The sequence below is a fragment of the Dipodomys spectabilis genome, unplaced genomic scaffold (genome assembly GCF_019054845.1).
Source record: "Dipodomys spectabilis isolate Male_0828 unplaced genomic scaffold, ASM1905484v1 ptg000669l, whole genome shotgun sequence".
NCBI lineage: Eukaryota > Metazoa > Chordata > Mammalia > Rodentia > Heteromyidae > Dipodomys > Dipodomys spectabilis.
Genome location: NW_024871346.1, coordinates 1,666,515 through 1,690,000, shown reverse-complemented (window position 1 = coordinate 1,690,000; position 23,486 = coordinate 1,666,515). Strand labels below are relative to the sequence as shown.

The 23,486-nt window shown below is 43.3% G+C and overlaps 1 protein-coding gene across 1 annotated transcript in view; it reads right to left on the bottom strand.

The window, feature by feature from the left end:
* The window catches only part of Pkhd1 (PKHD1 ciliary IPT domain containing fibrocystin/polyductin), a 288,492-nt gene that overhangs the window by 26,083 nt on the left and 238,923 nt on the right, over positions 1 to 23,486 (bottom strand). The window contains 1 exon segment of the mRNA XM_042672035.1: positions 1,396 to 2,413. Coding sequence (XP_042527969.1) covers positions 1,396 to 2,413 — 1,018 coding nt within the window.

Here is a 23,486-nt window from a genome sequence, read left to right as displayed (position 1 = left end):
ATAATAGGAGAGAGAGAGAGAAAGAGAGAGAGAATATAACACATTGCAACAGGAAATCAATACCATAATATACACATTCGGCAGTTTTTTATGAAGCAGAAATACCTGGACCAGCAGTGAGTCCTGCGGCTGGGAGGAGACGGTGCCCTCCTCCCCCGAGCTGTCAGTCCTTCATGATCATGGAGCAGCAGGCCCCTCCCACGTGGGCCAGCTACCCAACTTCCCACCGCTCTACTCCGGATTTTCCTTCCAATGTATCTCGATTGTTTCCTACACATTGACTTTTCTCTCCTTCTAGTGTAAGTATTCACTGTCTTTTTATGTAGGTAATATATAAATCAATCATTTTGTAATGGTCACCTATTAGAATGGCTCAGTACTATAAATCTGAATAAAATTATGCAGTGAGCTGAATGTTTTTCTCTCTAGTGGAATAAATGTACAATAAAACAGTGACCTAAATGAAATTAGGCTAAAGGAAACAAAACAATATAAACATATGCTAAGAAGCTAATAGGAGCTGCTACAAAAGTTTTCAAATTCCTGGTTCTCACATCTCCATGTATAAGATAATAATATACTAATAAGGTAAAAGTTTGGTAGCTAGATTTAAAAGAAATCATCTGAGATTCAGTAGTTTATGAAACATCAGGAACTAGACATACTGGTTAGTTCTAAGCTAAGAATTTCTGAAGACCTTCAACTAAACCAGAACCCAAACAAGTTGTTGGGAGTTTCCTTTCCATCTTCTTTGCGTATCAGGGTGTGTTAAGAGAAAGGAGAACAGCTATTTCCATTGCAAACTCAAAATTCACTAGAAAAACTCTGAGGCTGCACTCAGAAAGATGGTTCTTTGCATAACAAGGCAACAAAGGTACTAGCTGGATATTCTTCCAAGTGGCAGGGTGTCTCCTTTAGACCTGGCTTTTATTTGAATCATAGTCAATCCCACATCTTTTGGTGGTAGCTGTGTGTCAGTAATTACTCCACACTGAATATCACTGTGTATATCACACCAAATTCACTGCTGATTAGCACTACCCTCAAATAAGAGAGCTATAGCAACCGCAGACATCTTTGTTTTTAACCTTCGCAACAATCTAGCACATTGCTTAACTCATTACAAGAGTGAATGGGTTATAAAAGCAAGTTACTTAAGGGAAAAAAAATCTCTTCCTATATGCTTTTCACTCTAACCTGTGGGAAATAGCATAATCATGAAGAATTCAAATTTAATAATGAAATTGAAAACAGATCATTTAAATCTTTAAGTTGCTCTTGGGGTTTTTTATTTCTACCTAAAAAAGCAGAAGGGCTCTGTGGTTCCATGTGGGTAGCTATATCAACATGGACCGAAGAACTCAGCCCTCCCTGGGTGCTGTGATCACTACTTACCCACAGCTCAGGTCTGCTGCTGGCTGAGTCACCAGTAAGGCCCCTACAGTCACCTTGAGAATGGCCTCCAGCTGCCCAGTCTGCTGAGCGGTGATGAGCAGGCCAGCCAAACTCTGTAGCTTGCTACTTGGCAAAGATGGAGTCTCTCCAGTGCTCCTTACTGCCGGGGGATCACCAATTTCCACGACAATCACCTTGGAGATAGTTTCCAACGAGGTCGCTGGAAAGACCATGTACGAGCTCATTTCCACCGCAAGTGGTTGACGCAGACTGATGCTTCTAGAATAACTGGCACAAGTCACAGTTGGGCAAGTATGCTTTCTTTTTGCTCTACTGTCAGCAATGGTTTTTAAGGTCTCCTCATTGCCAGACTTCTCGTGGGTGAGTCTGACTTGACTTGTGTTGATCTGTAGGAAATCAGCCAGTCTTTCCAACAAGATCATTTCCCAGCCTTTCTCTGGAGATGCAATTATCACAGTAAAGGCCAGATGGATGGAAACACTGGTGCGTATTTCAATGGGCTCCTCTCCTTGCAGGACGACATATAAGAGGTTGTCCGTGATGCTGAAATAGTTAGCGCCCGCCGGCTCCTCTAGCAATGAGGAAACTGAGTGTACAACAACAGGCGGCACGAGACTTCCCCTTAAGAAAACGTAGGGGCTCTGCAGCTCATGGTAGAATAGAGCCAAGAGAAGTTTGGAGGAATTTCTGCTCCCCAACAGAAAAACCTGCAATGTGTGAGGAGTCTGATCCACAAAGCAGACTTTGGTGATTTGCCTGGTGGGTAAAATGGAATAGAAAGTAGACACGGAGCTAGAGGTAGAGCAGCCAGGACTGGCCTGGGCACTACTAAATGTGTCAACAAAACCGTTAGTCACAGAGACGACAGGATATAACTTCCTGTTTGCCCAAGTGACGTGAGCACTGGTGAGACCCAGGACCACGTGGTCAGCCTCACTGCAGACGAAGCTCTGCATTGGCCATGGGGAAGTGCATTTCTGTTCTTCTCTAAATACGCCTGTAAAATAACAGAAAATAAACAAGCGACACATCTTAAAGACAACTTGCAGTTCCCGGGTCATCCTCTGTCGTGGGAAATATGCATTGAACATCCAAATGTCCCCAACACTGACAGTGCAAAAGAATCTCACGCAAAACAGAAAAAGCTGCGTGCACTAAATAATAGCCATTTTAAGCCAGGCGCCGGTGGCTCGCGCCTGTAGTTTTAGCTGCTTAGGAGGCTGAGATCTGAGGAGACTGAGAGTCAGCCTGAGCAGAAAAGTCCGAGACTCTTATCTCCAGTTAATCACAGAAAAAGCCTGAAGTGGAGCTGAGAGACAGTGCCCAAGCCCTGAGTTCAAGCCCCAGGACCAGCCCCAATAAAGAAATAAAGAAATCAAGCAATTGCATGCATACATATATAACAAAATAATAACAAAAATAATAAGTACAACTCTAGCTGGGGGGGGGGGGAGGATGGGAGGACAGGGATGGGAAGGGGAAACAAAGGAGGAGGCAACAATGCTTGATAAGAAATGTACTCATTACTTTACCCATGTAATTGTAACCCCTCTGTATGGTATTTTCACAGTAAAAAAAATTTAAAGCCATATTGGGACCAGAATATGAATGTGAATTGAGATGTCAAGAGAGATCATTTATTTTCACAAAGATATTTTCATCCTCTTTTTCTCTAATGAGACACTCATTTGACCTTACACAAGTATAAAGACATTTAAATTATTTCCTTAATTAAACATTCTTGACAAGAGAACTCTTTGTTTTATTGTTGGTTATTCTATTGTTGTTGTTTTTTGTCAGTCACGGTGCTTGAACTCAGGGCCTGAGTGCAGTCCCTGAGCTCTTTTGCTCAAGTCTAGTGCTCTACCACTTTGAGCCTTAGCACCACTTCTGGCTTTCTGGTGGTTAATTGGAGATAAGAGTCTCATGGACTTTTCTGCCTGGGCTGGCTTCAAACTGTGAACCTCAGATCTCAGCCTCCTAAGTAGCTAGGATTACAGGCATGAGCCACCAACACCCAGCCCAAAAAACTTTTATTTTCCAATTTTTGAGCTTTTTGTTTCTTCAAGCCTTCAAGCTTATTAATTTATTACATAGCCATGTATATTTTATCTAATTCCCTGCTACAATTATTTATTTCAGCAGTAATATTTTTTCTTAAGTATTTATCCTAAATGCTTCATGTTTTATTGGCTTTAAATTTACTTCTATTAAGTAGTTATACAAAGTAGTTCCAATTCCAGAAGTCAAGTTAGGATCAATGTCTCCTTTTTTATCATTCTCCCCCATTTTTCTCCACCAAAGAGCTCTGTAATGTGAAATCATATACCCTATAAAGTTTCTATGAATAATGTTGTGTAAAAGTAATCTATAACAAAATGTGGAGTTTTTCTTTATTATAGTAGAGTACTGACTAAATACAGTGTATTTCGAAATGACTAGAAAAAGAGTCTAAAATTCCCAACATATAAAAAAAGATTCATGTTTAAAGACATGGAAATGCTTAGTACCTTGATTCGATTATCACACATTGTAAACATGTATTGAATTAAGGAAATATATTTCAATAAAAAATCTTTGTTTCTGTTCTTTTTAATTCACTTATAATATACTATGTGATTTTTTTGTTTCTTTGTATGTTCTTCCCCCATAGTATAACCCTTGTTGTCACTGTATTTGATTCCTGTGCCCTGCATCTTGTATAAATATTTTTCTAATTTGGGGAGGGGAAGGGAAATAACAAAATGCTGAAATAAGGATACAGGACGACCCATTGTAACAATGAGATGTACAAGACAGTATGTTGAAAACAAACTTTACAACCTTGTGGGGGGGGTGGGAAGGGGGAAAGGAGAGGGGAGGGAGGAGTTGGGGAGGAAAGGGATGGTAAGGGAAAAATAACGGAGGGTGTAACAATGCTTGATAGGAAATGGACTCATTTAACTCATTTAACTATAACCTCTCTGTACAGTATCTTAATCACACACACACACACACACACACACACAGCAACAACGTCAGCCTGTGAGAGCTGGCCAGGACTGTCTTTTTGCTAACAGGACTTATTTCTATACTACAAAGGTCACAGAGATTTGCTACTTTAAATAAATCATTGGTGGGAAAAAATAGCAAATCATTTTAAGGCTGGGAAAGCTTATGAAAAATAAATTTTGTCTAGCTGTGTACCTCTCCAAAGTCTAGTTTCTTTGACAATAGTATAGAAATGATGATGGAGATGTGATCCTCCACCTCTTTATAAGGGAGAGAGAACCTGTGGAGGGAACCTTGAGTGTTACATACATTATGATTAAGTAGGAAATCTTCCTTTAATACAGGAACTTGAAACAAGACAAGCCACCTATAGCAGCATCATCTCTTGAGGTGCAAGTCTACTGCTAGCAGAAATGTCTGCATTTTGATAGTAAAAACATTCTGAATAAAAGAAATGCTTAATGTGGGTTGAAGAAAGAATAGCTTTTCTTGTTATCCTAGGAAAGCAATCCGACAATGCAAGACAAGACAGAATTATGAAGACAACGAAAGCATGCCTACTATAATGCAGAGTTTCTATGAGGGAACTGGGATAGCAAAGGAAAGTCATCTTACACAAGGTAAAGATAAGAGAACTTAAAAAGAAGGGAAAGTCTGATGGCAGAGGGAGTGGGCAGCTAAGAGAGTAAGCTCCTTGTGAGTCTAAGGAACAACAAAGCAGACGGAACTGGAGAGGCTGACTCTCGTCTCTCATGGAGCTGAAAGGAGACCCACGTGTGTGTGAGGGCCAGGTCAGCAGTTCTGGAACAGGTAAGGGAGCAAGGTGAATAACTGGAAGCCAAAACGAGGATGGGGGTGTAGGCTTGGGGGCCAGGACAGAGGCTGAATGGATGGAATGTTCCCCAGTTAATGGTCCACAAACACTCGGAAGAGAGGTGAGCATAGACATGCTTGAATTTAGAGTTCATCAATGTGAAGGAGCCATTACATAAGTAGGCATAAAACTATTACCTCAAAATTAGGACTGTGAATTGTGAAGTAGTTGTGATATTTTCTACAAAGGTCTGAGATCATTCTACCTTCCCTTCAGCCTCGTTGATTACTGTTTGCTTTCCAGCCCTGACAGTTTTAAAGAGCTTCATTCAGCTTCAGAGCCCATTTCTGAATTGTACAAATGTTTAGAATCATGATTAAATGTGAATAATTTGTTGGAAAGTTTTTCTTATGTCTGAGCTGTAATATTTGAGTGAACTGTCACAGCATTTAGACTGCTGTCACTTCCAACTCTCCATCTACTCCATCTGTCTCCTCATTGTGTTGATGTCACAGTGAGATGAGGATGTCCCCTCCGTGGACAGACTCGAAGGGCGGCAAATATGTCTAGAAGTGATTTTACAGAGAAACGATCGTGAACCACCGAAGTCACAACCCACAAAGCCCACATCAAACATATATCCAACACAAGTTCCCCTTGGCTGAAGCAACTCATCCAGAGTCAATTATATACTTATGTAATTTGTATAATTCTTCATTACCTAGCTTTTAGTACATATGGTTGATTTTTAAAGGTTAATTGTTTTAGCAAAACATAGATGCACAAAAACATGTTGTTAGGACTCCTAACAATTTAGGATCCTTCAAAGGCATTTCTGTAAAAGGAGACCCTAAGATCTTCACACTACATCTGTTTGTGTTGGGAATAATGGGTGAGCAGACTGATAACACACCTAGTAAGATGCCAAGAACAAAGGATGGGTGGGTTAATTCAAGGTTGTGCATAAATATATCTACCCCCCACACACATTTGCTTAGGGGAGCCTCACGTACAGAAATATCTGAAGGGAAGTCCATAGAGTAACAGGAGTGTTCCAGGAAGGGGAACAGAGTGGAATAAGAAATAGAAGTCTTGACTTCAACATAAGAGAAGTGATCTTCCCTTCCTTTTCGCCCTCTTTCCTTTCTCCCTTCCTGCCTCCATCTTTCCCTCCCTTCCTTTCTTCCTTCACTCTTTGCATTTTCCCTTCCTTCTTTCCCTTTCTTTTTCTTTTTTTTCCTTCCTTCCTTTTTTTTCATTCTTCTCTTCCTCTCTCTCCCCCTTCTCTTTTTTCTTCCCTTCCTTCCTGTTCTTCCTTTACCCTTCCTTCATTTCTTCCTTCTTACATTCTTTCCTTTTCAAATATTTATATCTTTATTGTTATTATAAAGGTGATATAGAGAGGTGTTACATAAGTCAGGTAATTCATTATTTCTTTCCTTCCTTCTATATCTACATTCACTTAAACCATCTGCATGGTGGGTTTAATTATTTATAGCTTAAAGACAGAAAAACTGACACTCAGTCATTTTGACTAGGTACCATTATTTAGCAGTAAGAAGAAGAGAAGAAAGGAAAAGAAATACTTTTTTAAAAAGTTCCCTGTGTCTCTAGCAAAGTGCAATGCTATCTGGACATGTCCCTTTGTGGCTCTATGTGGATGTGAGATTCGGATGTGCTAAGTGCTATTGTGAGGAAGGGAAGATTTTTCCTTTATCGTCAAATCACGTATTTAGTTTTTCACGTTATATGTGGTCATTAAGTTTTCTAGCTGGTCTTCATAAGTTAGAAGTTCTGTCTTAATTTCACCAGAATTCTGCAGTGATTAAGAGATGGGTTAGTCAGTCTCTCTATCATTTTCCCACAGCATCTCTGGGGTTAATCAGCCCTGGGGGTCCCGTGGTTGCTAAGTGGGCGCTAAGTGGGCGTAGTTCTTCCTTAGGGCAGAGAGCACAGGCTGACTCCTCAGGAAAGAGCTCTGCACACAGCGCCCTTCAATCCCCAGGCCCAGCTGACAGCAGCCACAATGGCGGTCGAGAACGAGACTGCCTCCTGCATACTCCCCCTTCCTTTTTCCTCCCGAAGCTTGCTTTCTCGTCTACTTCTCTCAGTAGAATAAGGTTTACTTTTGAGTAATGATTATCTTTCTGACCTGTTTTTGTCTCTTCTCTTCCCACTTCGCCAAATGGCCTAATCTGCCAGCCACGATTTTTGTGGTCCAAATTCTGATCACTTTTAAATGAAACCCATGCTGGCTTTGGTAATCATAATGTCATTTACAATTTACCACTAAACACGTTTATTCAGTTAGCAGCACACTGGAGAAAGGGAACTCCATATGAACTCACCGTGAAAGGCCTAATCTGATTATTTCCTCATGAAAATCCAGGCAGGGGTGCTTGTAAGAGGGGCTGAGAGGAGGAGGAGGAAAGGCATGGTCTGGCCACAGATGACTTTGATAATCAATGTGAATAGATAGTGAGAGGGCTTGTTGGGAGCCATGCGGTCACCCCGGGGCATTCATCTCAAAAAGGCAAGAGTGGACAGCACTTAATGAATGCTGAGTGACCGCCGCACGCTGGCTTAGTGGATGCTATTGCACTCTAGATAGACAAGAGGGTGAGCAAATCCAGAGGCTCCTCCCTAAGTGGGGGGAATTGGATTACAGAGGTTGCATTTGAGTGAGCAGGAGCACTGGTTTTGTGTCTGTTTTACCTTCCGAAAATATCATGGCCTACATTTCCCATGGACTTAAACCCCAGGAGAGGAGGGGTGTGTGTTTGTGTGTGTGTGTGTGTGTGTGTGTGTGTGTGTGTGTGTGTGTGTGTGTGTGTGTGTGTACACAAGTCACTTCCAGGGCTCCAACAAATATTAACTTTGTGTCAATATTTGTCCTTCCTGTTGTGAAATGAGGATTTTCCACCTCATTTCACGATTAGAAAGAAAATATGCCAAAGGGGTCGTCTTTGCTAAGAGGAAAAACAAATTAAAAGAAAGAAACAAGTCCTATCTTTTATTTAGAAAAATGGATCAGAAGGAAAGAAAAAAGAAGTTTTTAAAAATAAATGTTGTGACTCAAAGGCATGTAGAATCCCCCCATCTCCCCATTTTGGGCAAAAATTTACATGTTTAAAATTGAATGGAATGCATCAACATTAATGATTTTTTTTTCCTGGAGGTTAATACTACCATTTTCCTCAAGAACTTTTTTAGCCAGTTTTTGTGATAAGTTTTACAATTCATGGTCCGCACTAAAGTATAGAATGTTTTGGACAAAAACAAAATAGATAATATCCTTTTCTTTTCAAGAAATAAAAAGAGCCAATTCGAAATTCTTTTCTGTCAAGTAACATTTATACCTCATTATTTCTACTTGAACAAATATAAATGACCACAGATCAAATAATGTGAAGAAAGGCCAGATTTCTCCCCAGGTATGTTTTTTTCACATTCTCAGGCTGTGTGGGGAATGACACTCCAAAATCTAAAAGCTGTACTCAAAACCACAAAAGAATCATTAGAAATCTCCAAAAGAGTTCTGCTGGAAAACATGTTCAGGCTGTGTCACAAGTAACAGTGAAAAACAATCTGCGTTGCCAAACAGGAGGAATATTAGCCAAAGATTAACCTTGGAAATCTTCAGAAGAAATGAGCATGGTTTATTTTTGTGGTGTGAAAGTAATTTGGGAGTGGTGCTTATGCATTAGAGCTTTAATGCTGATGACAGGAAACACAACTCCACTAAACTGTGTTTTCTGTGATGGTTTTGGTGTACTGGGAATTGAACTCGGGGCCTTAAACTCTACACTCAAACGCTCTACCACTTGAGCCATCCCCTTTGCTGCTTTATTTGCCTTTTGCTGTTCAGACAGGGTCTCCCTGGCTTTGCCCAGGCTGACCTTGAACCAGAGTCCTCCTGCCTTAGAGGCTGGCATTGTATGTCCAGCACTGTAGGTGGCCCTCTCAGACACTGAAACATTGCTAATGCGAAGTCTAGAATCACAAGGATTTTCACGTCTATTAAGCAACCATAACACCGTTCTTCTAACGATTATAAAAGAGAAATATACTTTGGCTCAGATATTTTGTCACAGAGTTATTAATGTTAATAATCTAAGTATAACTGTGGTGTCATCATATGTGATTAGTATAAGCAATATGCAAAACCCATGTTCATGCTGTTGAAAAATTCAACATATAATCGTGCAACTGAAGTTCTTGCATTAAAACTGAATGCATTTCTGATTGGCGTTAGATAGTAGCAATCGTTTCTGACATTATTCTTTCTCTTTTTTTTAATGTTTGTTTATGCTAGTTCTGGGGCTACAATCAAGCCCTGACCCTGAGCTTTTATGCTCAAGGCTGGCGCTCTACCACTTGAGCCACAGTGCCACTTCTGGCTTTATGGTGATAATTGGGGATAAGATTCTCATGGACATTGCTGCCCCGGGCAGAAAGTTGCCTTCCAACTGTGATCCTCAGATCTCAACCTTCTGAGTAGCTAGGATTAGAGACAAGAGCTAACACCACTGGATGAGGAAGGCTACTCTAATACTTAGTTCCTAGCTGACAACTTGCTTTCCAGTGCTTGAGGACCATGAGAGGTCCACGTGTGGAGAGAGGTCAAAGAGCTGAAGAAAGCGCACAGCAGCTGAGAGCTGCTTGGTAGCAAATGTAACCACAGCTGCAGGTGTGAAAAGGCTGGCGGCGTTCAGAACTACGGATCCTGACATCCGTCCAGTTCCATGAGAAATCCCACCCCAGTTCTCCAACTTGCCTCTGGCTTCCAGGGAGGACACATGGCCAAATGAATCTGAAAGACGTAGAAAACCACATAAAACCAGCCAACGCATGCATCAAGGGGTGTCTGTAAGGTCTTCTGTCTCCACTAGCTTCTCTGGGTGGGTGATTCAGAATACTTCTGGTATTTTAAGAAAGGTACAATAGTGGGTAAAATAATGATAAACGTGTGTTGGAATAACAAGGGAAGTGGGAACGCTCCTAGAAGGTGACCTGTGTAGCCAAGAAATCTTTCTTGAGAATCAGCTATTTTCATGGTTTCGTTTTTAAAAGCAGAACCACCTGATTTTACTGATGGATTTGGACAACACATCTGGACTATTTTATGTTTTTGCTTAACCTGAAACAGCATCACCTGTAGACTACTTGAAATAAGTGGCTTAGGAAGTGTTTACATGGTGAAACTGTTGTGATACGATTTCACCTACACACATCAGTGGGTTCTGGGCCCCAGTTGTAAATCTGAGTCCTTCAACACCACATTGGAGACAGCCCCAGCCAATGAAAGCTCAGGAAACACAGCTCAGTGAATGAAGAGACCAGGTTTAGTCTTGGAGAAATTTGCATTACATCTTGCTGTGGCCACTCTCCAACTGCAAAATCAAAGGCAAGCATCTCTCCTCTCTCTCTCTGTCTCTCTCTGTCTCTGTCTCTCTCTCCCTCTCTCTCTACCGCCCTCTTCTTTGTGTGTGTGTGTGTGTGTGTGTGTGTGTGTGTGTGTGTGTGTGTGTGTGTTTCCTCAATTCTCAAGGGGATTAAGAACTGTACTAGACTCACAGGCAGATGGAGATGGTTAAATGAGACATGTGTACAGAACACAGGACAAATGTGTAGTGATAAACATTAGCTGCTAACATTCTGGATAACCAAGACTGGAATACTTAAAAAAAATTTTTTTTAAAACACTACATTTTACCTCTCCCTATTCTGCCTCATCTCAAAAAAAGCATTTTAAGGGGCTGGGAAGGTGGCTCAGTGGTAGAGCACTTGCCTTGCATGCATGAGGCCCTGGGTTCGATTCCTCAGCACCACATAAGCAAAAAGAAAAAAGCTGAATGTGGCGCTGTGGCTCAAGTGGTAGAGCGCTAGCCTTGAGCTGAAGAGCTGAGGGACAGCGCCCAGGCCCAGGGTTCAGGCCCCACAACTGGACCCCGCCCCCCCCCAAAAAAGCATTTTACTATGCCGCCTGAAACAGTGCTTGTAAGCATTATACATATTCGTATGAAAGGTGTTGAATGAGCCAAGTTACAGATTTTAAAAAGTGCTAAAAAGTGGACAGGAGAATCGGGGCTCTTAGGAAATAGAGAAAATATGCCAAAGAAATACAGGTATGCATACATATATGCATCTGCATGCAACACCCAGATGGGTCTCTCATGAGAGGCCTCTGTTTCTCTCCGCTAACGAAGCCTTAATGCCGCATAGCCAGCACAGTTTCCCCTCGCTTCTATTCTGGTCTCTTCCCTTTATTCCTTCTACAACACCCTCCACCCTATTCCCCCATCTCCCACCTCCTGTTTCTCTTCTGCCACCATCTTGCCTGCCTGCGTTAAACAAAGCGATGTTCTTGGATTAGCTGAAAGGCAGGACGGCCAGCAGCATTTTTTACAAATAGGATTCCTGGCTCGGTCTTTCCCCAGAATGATAAACTTATCACCTCTTCGGCCTTGGTTCTGAAGCAGCAGCAGTCAGTGCTGCTGGATGCCAAAACTGAAATAAATGTGACTGGGCCGCCGCCTGCTCTGAGCTGTGGCTATAATGAGATTTGAATGGGAAGGCCCGGACGCAATAAATCTGCGCCATATGTGACCATTTCCTGTGTCAGTTCCTTTCTCATAACCAGTGGAGACTTTTTTTTCCTCCCTCTCATGACCCCACACCATGACTCTGAAATCTTTCATGGCTGCTCATGGGCCTCAGGCTTTTTACAGCAGTTGTATAAATAAATGAATTTGACAGCAAACATCATAACAGTTAGCAGTAATGTGTGTTCGCCACAAGTGCCTGTACTACTCACTGGAGAAATGGCAGAGGAAAACAGCTTGTTTTGTTACCTACACAAAAGCAAACAATGCTTTCGTTTGACAAGTGGTGAAAGAATTAGCCAAATTAACTTGAGCTCCACTAGGACTAGTTTTCGGTTGCCAGCAAGTCGGGGCTCATGACTTGCAAGAGATGGATGTCCTCCTTCTATGGCAAGATCGAGCTCTGGGCTGGGAACACAGCCTCTGACGGCTGTGTTACATTAATCTTCTTTGCAAGTCAAGACGGCCGCGTGTGGGAATTCAGCTACAGCCAAGAATTCCCAAGAAAGTCTGAAGTAGGAAAACCAAGTGGGAGCCTTGGGTGAAAAGGAAAAGACATGGAAATTGTGCCTTAATCCATAGATTCCTTATTGACAGCAAACTGAAGCTTTTGTGTGTGTGCGACTCTCTTTGCTTTCACACTGCCTTTATCCAAGGACCACAGCACCAACAATATAAGATCTCTATGCCGATTGCAAAAGGAAAGAGAATTGTCGTTTATCTTGTATCCCCACTGTCATGGTAAAATGATGTTGCCTGTGTTTGGTGAACTTGGGTCGATTTAGATAACGACATAAAGAGAATAGATTTCCTTCAGTTGCATGGATGGGTTTCTGCGAGATCCTATATATCTCCGCCCTTCCTCTGGCATTTACTGTCACAGCTCTGGCTACCAGGCTGTAGGACAAAATGCCTGGGATCAAATCCTAGCTCTGTTACCTTCACTGTGTCTCACGTTCCTCGTCTGCAAAGTAGGTTTCATGACCTGCTACCGACTTGCTCCACTGTTGCAAACATCGTCGCATCCCAACACAACACAACCAACACCTCCTACTGTGTACGTTATAAAGAAAATTGGAGGCAAGAAATACAAGTGTGGAGAGTCACATTGGCTTGTCTCTAGTTACAGTCCTACCCTTCGCTTCTCCACGCAGGATGGAAAAGTGGGAGGGGAAGGACAATTATGCAAAGAGAGGGAGCCGATGGGACCACACACTGCAACCATCTTCTCCCAAAGCAGCTACGCCATTCCTTCGGGGACATGAATCTCCTCATGGGGGCAGGATTCCTGTAGCCCCTACACCCCTTCATTCCCTGCCCGATACCGTTATGATGGCAAGTAACTACAACCACAAAATGCAGAATGGACAAACCATATTCAGATAATAACACCTACCACTTCATAATGCAGTGTGACAATTAAGTATATTTGAAAGGCTACAAATAGTGCCTCTTACAGAACACCTGTTATTATTAATTATTAAGCCAGTCCTAGAAACATGGATAAATGATCTTCTTAACATGGATATTTCCATTCATAGAGATCCCACTACCTATACAAGAAAACCCTAGGGTCTTTATTGTAACTGACAAATCTATCTGGATGTATATCTTTCCATGTCTAGTCAAATTCTAGAGAAAGGTCAGAAATATTAATGAGTTGAACTGTGTAGACAATAAATGAAGTATTAAAGTTTTGCTTCTAGAGTCACACCAGTAAAACCAGATTGAACACTGACCAAAGGTAAAGAACCATCTGACCTTCCACAAGGACCATGCTGGGCGTGGAGGTAGCAGAGTACCTGTATAGATAAGATGTGGGCTGGTTTTGAGTTGGAGGATAAGGGTTGGTAACAAACCAAATACCAAATTGACCTCTATCCTTCTTCATTAAATCAGCTGTAAGATCGACTCCAATTATAACAAGATCACTTGAAAACTTCCTGCTCCGTGTGTGCAGGCTACACTTCCAGTGAAGCAAACATCGCAGACATCCGGCATGTGAGAAGATTCCCTCCCCCAGGGAATTCACTGTACTGGAATGTCACCCGATGCCTGGCTCCCAGCTCAGGCTGACTCATTCGGGATTCCCAAAGGTGCCACTGGTGACCAACTCTACACACCTAGACCAGGCCACCGAGGCGTCTTCTCTGATTGGCCCGTCACTTCCACTGCCTTTTAATTAGCGAATGAACACTGTCACCTTGTAAAGTGCTTCACTCAGTGAAAGGGAACACCTAAGGGACGAGAGAAACTTTATAAGGCCAGTATCCAACCATGCATCGTGGATTCGTTAAAATAACTGCTCAGTTATTTCCTCATTATTGGGGGAGGAGGAGGAGGAGTTCGCGTGCGAATGCATTCTCCAGGAGAGGACAGGCTAGTGTGTATGTAATACCTTAAGGTTGGGCGAGATCGCCGCTGAGTCATTTCACATAGAGTGAAGTAGAAGTATCACTCCGGGGTCATATAATTTAATTAAGAGCGGGCATGCTGCGGGCTACAGGCCAAAACCCACCCATTGGCAATTGTTATAAAGTTTCACTAGGCCGCAGCCGCACTGGTGCATGGGCGCATTGTCTGTGGCTGCTTCCCGCTACAAAAGCAGAGCTGAGTAACTGTGACGGAAACCACATGGCCTGCAAACCTGAAAATATTTACAACCTGCCCCTTTGTAGGAAGCGTTTGCCAATGTCGGCTCTAGGATCTCTGGGGTTTTTTCTCTGAGAGAGGCGGTAGCCAAGTACAAGACAGAAGATGAGCTCTTAGCCTGGACCCCTGCCAACTATACACTGACCCAAAGTGCAAGTCAGAAATGAGCATTTAACATGTTAAGCAACTGAGCCCCGCAGCCTGTCAGCTACGGCGTCCTACCCGGAAAGGCCCTGCACATGCATCTTCTACACCCCGCTCAGATGTCCATTTCTCTGAACATACTTGCTGCATCCTAACATAGGGAAGGATGCAGAGAGCACTGTGAGCGCTTACCCTGGGCCCCTGGGAAAGCTGGTGGTGACAGGACAGGGCTGAGTCCTCCACCAGCATCGGGACTAGACCTCTTTCCTCTCCAAATATAAACTGCCCTTATGGCATCTAGGCCAATGCAGGCTACATTCAATATCTGAAACAAAGTTCTCCTCCAATATCTTTCATCTAATATCTGAAAATCCAGCTTTCCTGCTAATACTCTTTGGGAGGAAAAATTACTTCTTCCTCCTCTCCTGGAAACCATACCACTGTCTGACACACACACACGCAGAGAGAAGAAACATTAACTTTCTAGCGTCTGTGCCAGGTGCAATGGGAGTTACCCACACAGTGTGTTTTGTTTAATTATCATGAGAAACTACAGTTATACTTGCATTTCCTCCCGTTGCCAAATAAGAACTTTGGATCCCAAAACTCCACCATCATGGAGTCAGAGGTTGAAGACAGCTCCGTGCCCGAGGCTGAGATGTGAGGGAAACAATGGGTGTGCGGAGATGACCTGCTCCCTGGGGTTAATAATTCTTCTCACATTACCTGCGTTTTATGTAGTAAAGGAAGCCATGTTTTAAAGGCAGGCAAAGACCAAATACTTTCCTAACACCCTACAGTTTGGAAGCAATCTGATCTAACTCACATGTACCATATAAGGAGGCCCCAGGGAAGCTGTGCCCTCAGTCTGTGTTCTTTGAAGTTCATTACAAAGTGGCTACAAAGGAGCTTTGTCCTCCTGGTACTCTCTACTTGACACCCAGTTCAACACTGTCTTGAAAGCCCTTTGAGACAGCTAAGGAACCAGCGTTTCACAGAAGTCAAGTGCCCAGGCAGCGCACCGAACGCCCAGGGACCAAGCCACAAGCTGCCAACCACTGGGCTGGCCCTTTCCAAAAGGGCGGATGATCGTTCCTAAGGGGCCTTCCATGCACTTCCACGGGAGCCGCTCTGTGTCCAGGCCCATTCCCATCGCTACAATATTATGTTCAGAGAAATTCACACGCTGAGTCCAAAGCAAAATTGGACCACATCCATCATCGGAGAGTTGATCATTTCACCAACTGCAAAATTCTTTCTTGCTTGGCTTCAAGGGGCGATTTGTCCTGAAGCTCAGGATTTTCCAGATAAAACCCGCCCCTGGTCTTTCAACAATGGCTTCCCCACTGTGTCCAGCCAGCACTCTGTGAGGGGTAAGAGCGGAGAATTCTTTTCTATCCTCTGAGACGATCATTTTATACCCCAAAGCTCCAACTGCACTAACCAAGGGCATAATTACTATGCTATTATTATTGGTCATGAAACTAACCAGATTTACCTCTCTTTGCTTTTCCTTGTCAGCATTTGACTCTCTGACCTTCCTCGACAGAAATGTCCCTGGGCTGATTATATGCCGAGTGCAGAAGTATTTCCTTTTATTTGTTTTAAATGTTCCCACTGTTAGTTTCCCTGACAGCACGCTTGTTCTCATATCATAAACTAGGGTGAAGGGAAGAGCAGACGTTTCTCCTCCTCCGATGAGATCTGCAAGTGTTTGCTCTTGCCTCCCTGTGGTCGCTCTTGGGACCCGCCTCCCCTCCCCAGCTGCGTCTGCCTTGACCCTGTGCTCACGGTCTACCTCACAGCCAGAGGCTCCCTGGGTGTTGCTTTCCTGTTTTCCAAACCAACTTCTTGGTTGCTGCCAAAGTTTTGTCTGAGGACCCACTGCCAGTCCCATTTATGAGGATCCGTCACCAGGCCCGACCAGGACCCATGAGAGGCTGTGTTAGGATGGAAGAAGCAGCAAAGGAAGAGTGATAGCCCATCAAATGGCAGCCAAGAACCTAGAGAAACATCCACAGCATGGTCTCCTGCCTCACAATTCTCAGGTGTGTGGCTAAGTAACTAAAGCTATGAGCGTTCATCATCTGTAAAATAAAAATAAGGGTATGGCTATTATTAATAAATATATTATCACAGGAGTTGGAATTATTACTTTAAAAAAAATAGGGCATGGCTGGGAATGTGGCTTAGTGGTACAGCATGCATGAAGCCCTGGGGTCGATTCCTCAGTACCACATACATAGAAAAAAGCTGGAAGTGGCACTGTGGCTCAAGTGGTAGAGCGCTAGCCTTGAGCAAAAGAAGCTCAGGGACAGCGCCCAGGCCCAGAGTACAAGTTCCAGAACTGGCAAAACAACAACAACAACAACAATAGGGCTATGAGTATAGCTCAGTGGTAGAGTGCTTGCCAGGTATGGGTCTGAGCTTTAGCACAGTGAAAACAGTTCAAACAGTAGAAAAAAAAACTTTTAAAAATGTCACCCTGGGGGGCTGGGAAAGTGGCTCAGTGATGGAGCACTTGCCTTGCATGCATGAGGCCCTGGGTTCGATTCCTCAGCACCACATAAGCAAAAAGAAAAAAGGCGGAAGTGGCGCTGTGGCTCAAGTGGTAGAGCGCTAGCCTTGAGCTGAAGAGCTGAGGGACAGCGCCCAGGCCCAGAGTTCAAGTCCCATGACCGGACCCCCCCCCCCCCAAAAAAAAATGTCACCTTGGTGAGAGTGGCAAATAACATAGAGCCTGGGCAAAACTTTGTCAACAAAAGCATGGATGCATTCAGGAAGCGGGAAGACGGAGCGCTTCAGGCTGGCCTGAGGTACATGATGAGAGTCCGTCTCAAAAGCCAAAACAACGAAATAACTAATAAAACAGAATCAAATCAAACCAAATACTCCCAGGCCTGGTAGCTGAATCTGTGTCATTACAGCTATTGGGAAATGACTGCAGGAGGACTGTGGTTCAAATCTAGCCCAGATGCTATCTGGAAGGCAAACTACAAGTCAAAGGATGGGGGGCATGGTTCATGCAGGAGAGCGCCTTCCACGCAAGGGTGAGCCCCTGAGCTCCACCCCATGCCAGAAAAGAAAACAACAACAACAACTCCGCTTCTAACTTGGAATGCAATGGTCTTGCTCACTAACACGTAGGCGAATGGTGCTGTCTTACTCAGGAGTTCCACGCCCCAGCCCACATCTATTTCTAAAAGGATTTCCCAAGATTCTTTCTGTACTGATTACTGGCTGACAACATCCATTCTGTAATTTACTGGAAACTCAGCTGTGTTCCTAGAGACAGACCACCGGCTCTCAGCTAAAGGCAACGAAACACAACACCTGGCCTAAGACAGCGCGACGCTAGAGATTCAGGAGAGAAGTTCCTTAGGTTAAAGAGATTAAACATCATGACGTTGAAAGCTATGTCAGAACCTAGGTAACCCACGAGGGCATGTGACCTCTGAACTCCTCTTGGCTCCTCCCTATGCCTGCTTCTACTTGCCTCAACCTTACCTTGATCTGCTCATGCATGCAAGTTGTCGTGGTCTCTGTTTCCACAGCACATCACGACTTTCTAACACGCTAATTAACTTGCTTACTCTCCATGTCGAGCCTAAGTAAGTTCCTTGAAGGCAGAGCTCTTCATCTATCAAGTTTTTCTGCTTCATGCACATGAAGTCTAGTAGTTCAAGAGTATTTTCTGTTCTCCCTCCCCACACCTGCCTGTGTTTCTTTCCCTCACAGAAACGGGCCCTGACCCAGAACATACATCTACATAGAGAGAGGGCTGAACTCAATGGGAGACAAGTTGGCCTCTGAATCAGGTGTATGGATTGAATTAGGTCATCAGAGAAAGGAGGGGTGAAAATGCAAGACAGAAAAAAGAAAAGTTCACATTTGCCTACCACCCTTTAATATCATAAATAGCAGCTGTAACTCTTGTGGGAATGTGTTGATCACAAATCCTATTTATTATTATTGCCAGTTATGGGGCTTGAACTCAGGGTCTGGGCGCTGTCCCTGAGCTTTTGTGCTCAAGGCTAGCACTCTACCAAACTTCCTAAAAATTGTCTTCACTTCTCTTGGGCAAGCTTCTGACTGACCAGCCTAAAAGTGAGCGCAGACTACGCTATCACTGAGGAGCCCTGTGAGCCTCACCTGAAAAGACTTTATCCCTTACAGGCCAATGAGCCAGGCAGACAACCACACGCGGGCCTAGGCGGTGCTCAGGACACTCTCCAACAACCTGAATGAGAGAGTCGACCACCCAACCTGACCTCGTGTCTTGTAAATCTTTCTTACTGTGCCGGCCGGTGCCTCGCTGACTACAGCCTGAGTTCTCAGCCCTCCCTTAGCTCCCAGTCCCCACCTGATGGTAACCCCCTCCACCTTCACTCTCCTGCCCCCACACGGGCATGGCCACCCCTGCCGATGGCTCCGGCCCACACCAGCATCCCTTGGGCTTCTCCTACACATCCACTCTCCTCCCATCCATGCCTGGCAAGTTTAGAAGCTCCGTAGAAACTCCCAGGAGGAAGTACTCAATACGTCGTGGCCTGCAGTTGTTCAGATTTCTCTGCCTCCCGGGGTGACATCCTGATGACCTGAAAATACCTCAAGACAAAATGCACTCCGTGCCCCCCACCTACTGGACGCAGCGTTATGACGCACAGTGTGCTCTCGTGTCCGGTGGTTGGCCCAGGTGATGGAGCTCCCTGGGGGCTGCCGGCCAGCAGGGCTGGCGTGCTCCTCAACACATGAACTGCAGTTTCCACGGGAGGCCTATGGCTCCGACACCACTGCGAAGCTGAATGGCTCTGGTTTGTGTTGTTCTTGTGGGTTTTGTGGCCTTTTGTCACCCAGTCATTTATGGGAAAGAGTTCTTCAGGGTTCAGTGCTTTATCAAGACAAACATATGCACAAACACACAACAGAGAGAGAAAAGGGGAGGGAGGAAGGAAGAGAGGGACACTGAATGGCAGCCCTGCTCCAACTCAAACTGAATTTTTCAACCACTCCATTCCATGGGTCTGTCGCTACTATTTTGCCAGAACTGATCCCAATAATTGATAGGCCTGTGGTTATATATTTTAACCTTCTCTTTCTCTCCCCCTACCAAAGTTTTCCTTCCTGATTTCCCCCCAATCCTGCCATCTTTCTGTGGCATCTTAAATGATCAGATTTTGCTGATCTTTTTCACAAGTCCCCCACCACCTCACCACAAAAATGAAACAGACCCATTGAGAGTCTTGTCACTCTTTCCTTAAGAGCCTTCTAAGTCCAGAGCACCAAAACTCTTTGTTGCTGAAGTCCAGACACAGTGCAGCTTAGTGCAGCCAGAATATTTGTCTTATCTGGACAAAGACACATTGCATTCATACACTGCTTTGTTGAATAGCAACTCCTTTGTACAACTACATATAGATTATATACACACATGTGTGTATGTATGTATGTATATATATATATACACGTACACACATATGTGATTATATGATCATCTGTTTGGACCCAACAACAACACAGCTGAGCAGCTACCTTGTCACTAGGGAGAAATACTTCTTGCAGCTTTCCCCTGGCAATGAGCTCATGGCCTCTTCCAAGAACACTGATTACAGAAGGATTGGAATTCTGCTGGGATCTTTGAATAACAACAAGTACAAAGCAAACAGTCTTGCCAAAATTTTAAAATAAAAATAGTGAAGAATAAAGGGGGGGTGGAAATGAGCTTCTAAGTCTATCATAACCAATGGCAAACAGACAAAGCTGAATAAAAAATGGACTTAAAAGTATTTAGTAATATTTCTTTAAGTAGGCAGGATTTAAAGAACAGAGGCCTTATATCTCAGAGTCTTTTCAGTAAAATCCACAGTTTAATCTCATCGAAAACACTCATCTTGTTAAATAAACATTATCTAATGAACAGAGGATTTTCACAAAATCCTTTCATATCTTGTTATTCTCAAGTATAAATTAAAGCATTTAACTTGTCTTTTTAATGCAACCTCAGGCTCAAGCCTCTAGCCCTACCACTTAATACTGTTATTTCTAAAACAGAAGAACCACTTTTCTGAAAAAGAAAGGGGACTGGGAAGAAGAGGAAAGAGAAGAAGGAGGAGAAGAGAGGGGAAGAAAGAAGAAACATAGGTCTTAAAGTCAATAAATCTATTAAACTACGAGTGTTCATAATGTAACTTTTATCCATCTAACCTATTCTTATGATGCACTTCTGTATTTTCTAGGCTTGAAGCAATTTTGGCTTCTAAAAGCTGTCAGAAACACATGATATTTTGAGCCTATTTTCTTCATAGGTTTTGAAAAAGACACGACTGTTTCATATCGTTGGCCACTATAATCATATGGGTACTTAAGCATAGTGTTCGGAAACAATATATATTAAGTATAAATTTCTTGGTTTGGTAGAGGTCGCAACACAGACACAATTCTTTGTATGTGAATTTGAGAATGGAAATCTTAACCCCTACTTATCTGTACCTTATTATCTTATATCTATTGTGCCTTTGGTTTTAAAAAGTGGAAGAAAAATGCCAAAAGCCATCCTGAAGTAGAAGAAGATAGTTTTGCTATTGTTGTTGTTATAGACTTTCTGGTTCTTGAAAAGCACAAGTGATCCTACTTTAGTGCCAAAGAAAGGACTACCTCTCTCCCGGCTATCCTTCCTTGAATTCCAACGAAAACTTGTTCTGGAACACTGCTCCCACCCAGGTTGCATTTCCAAGTTTGAGACTTTTGTTTATAAATCCCAAGTTCGCAGCCATACTGTATGTGTTAGGAAGAAGCTCGCCCACATCCCTGCAAACCAGAGCGTGAGGAAGATGTGTTGAAAACTGTCCTGCTTTCACAGCTTGGCTGCAGGAAGGAGGACAGGGAATGCTACTTTGCCTGTAGTCGCTGGAGGCCTCTAGAATCAGAAGCTCCTAGAAGGTAAAATTCATGAAGGGGAGCTATTATGAACACCACCAATTAGGCTGAAAACCTGTGGATGTCTGGAAAGGACTAGCAAGGATAGAGACACGAGCCTTCCTTCTCTCTGCTGTCCTCTAGCCAGTCCACTCCAGAAACTTCTGGAACACTATGCTCACCTTGCTATTTCCCGTTTCAACAGTAAGACTTCATCTTAAAGATTCAGAATATAGAGGATGAGACAAAGCAGTTGGATTTTTGTCCTCCCAAATCCTTTACATTAGGGAATGAACAACCACTATTAAGTTTGGAGAAGGGGGCAGACGTGCTGACAATGCTAATCTTGGAGGGTTTTAGGTAGGAACAAAAGAACCCCAGCTGGTGGGCCATGAGCTCCAGAAACTTTATGTGCTACCAAGGGCAGGAAATGAGAAAAAAGTGATGAACAGCAATTGAAGGTTAAGTCTTGCAGAGGAGAGAGCAAAGAGCAACGCTCGGTCTCACAGGTTAAAAAATGATACCAATAATAGTCTCTTAATGAGCTGCTTTGCATGCGTGCCTAATCAAACATGCTGTGAAATCATTGTAAGGCATATCATGAAATTGGTGTTAGATTAATATTTCTTTGCAATTGGCTTGATCGTAATAATAAATACTCTCCCTCCATGCCCTGAGTCTGAACTTGCGAAGTCCCTGGCGAAAATCCCATGAATCCTTGCTCCACACCTGCCCATCTAAAGCTGCACCATGCTGCCTTCTCTCCTGTGGGATTCTATCAACCTTGGCGTGGTGGTGCACTGAACTGGATAATTCTAGTAGGAAGCTTTCTCGTGCATCATAGGATATTTAGCAAGGTCTCCAGCTCCAAATACCTGAAAATCTACCCCTGGACCCACCTGTGACAACCCAGATACCTCCAGACTTGAGCCAATGCCCCCTGGGGTGGGCGACATTACTCTGGCTGAGCTATCATTCTTCCAGAAGGGTTCTTCTTGGGTGCCTCCTTAGCATCTGAAAAGCTCCATTACAACTTTGTTTATCAACAACAACACAATAAACATTCTCCTCCAGAAGGCTGCCAGGGCTTTTGCCTGTTTTGTCACTGCAATTCTCATTCCAAAGCTGTAAATAAGTTGCTGCTGTTGGCTTTCCCTTACACATACAACGGGGACCTGAGACACAGGAAGGCCTCAGGGTTACAGATCCTGTACAAAGACTCATCAGTTATCAATGATTTAGAAATAATCAGCTCTGAGACCAATAAACAGCCCTGAAGAGTTAGATTACAAACAAGAGGATGATTTGCTTTATATATGTGTATATATATATGTTTATATATTTATTTATATACATATATAAATATACATATATATACATAAAACCTGGAACTTGTAGAGGTATACAATCAGTAAGAGTCAGTAAGAGTGTTATCATATCCTCATTGGACAATAAAAACTTCAAATCTGTGAGAATCAGATTATATGTATCTCAAATAGTCCTTATCCTCTGAGATCCAGTTAGTATATTTTTTGAGTCCAACATAGCTTCACTGAGCTCTGCTGCTCATCATGTGGTCAGGCTGCCACTACACGGCTCAACTATGAGCATGGACAACATGTGAGCCACTGGCCAGACGCCTTGCTAGTAAGGGTTAAATGTCCCTCAAATGCATCCGATAATTAGCGGAGCCAGAAGCAAGATGTTAGGCTAGGCAGACTAATGATCTGATCTCGATGGCAATTCCCAGGGTTCCTAAGGAGTACAAGCATCAATCATTTAATAAACACATGCTTTCCATTCAGCTCCAGAGTGGGTGAAAAAAATCTCAGTGGTGAGAAAATTGCCCAAGTTTTTCCTGGTATATCAATATGCATGTCCCTTACAGCAAGGCTATTTCTAACATAACACATTTCTAATCTTTCTTTCAAATACTATTATATTAATTA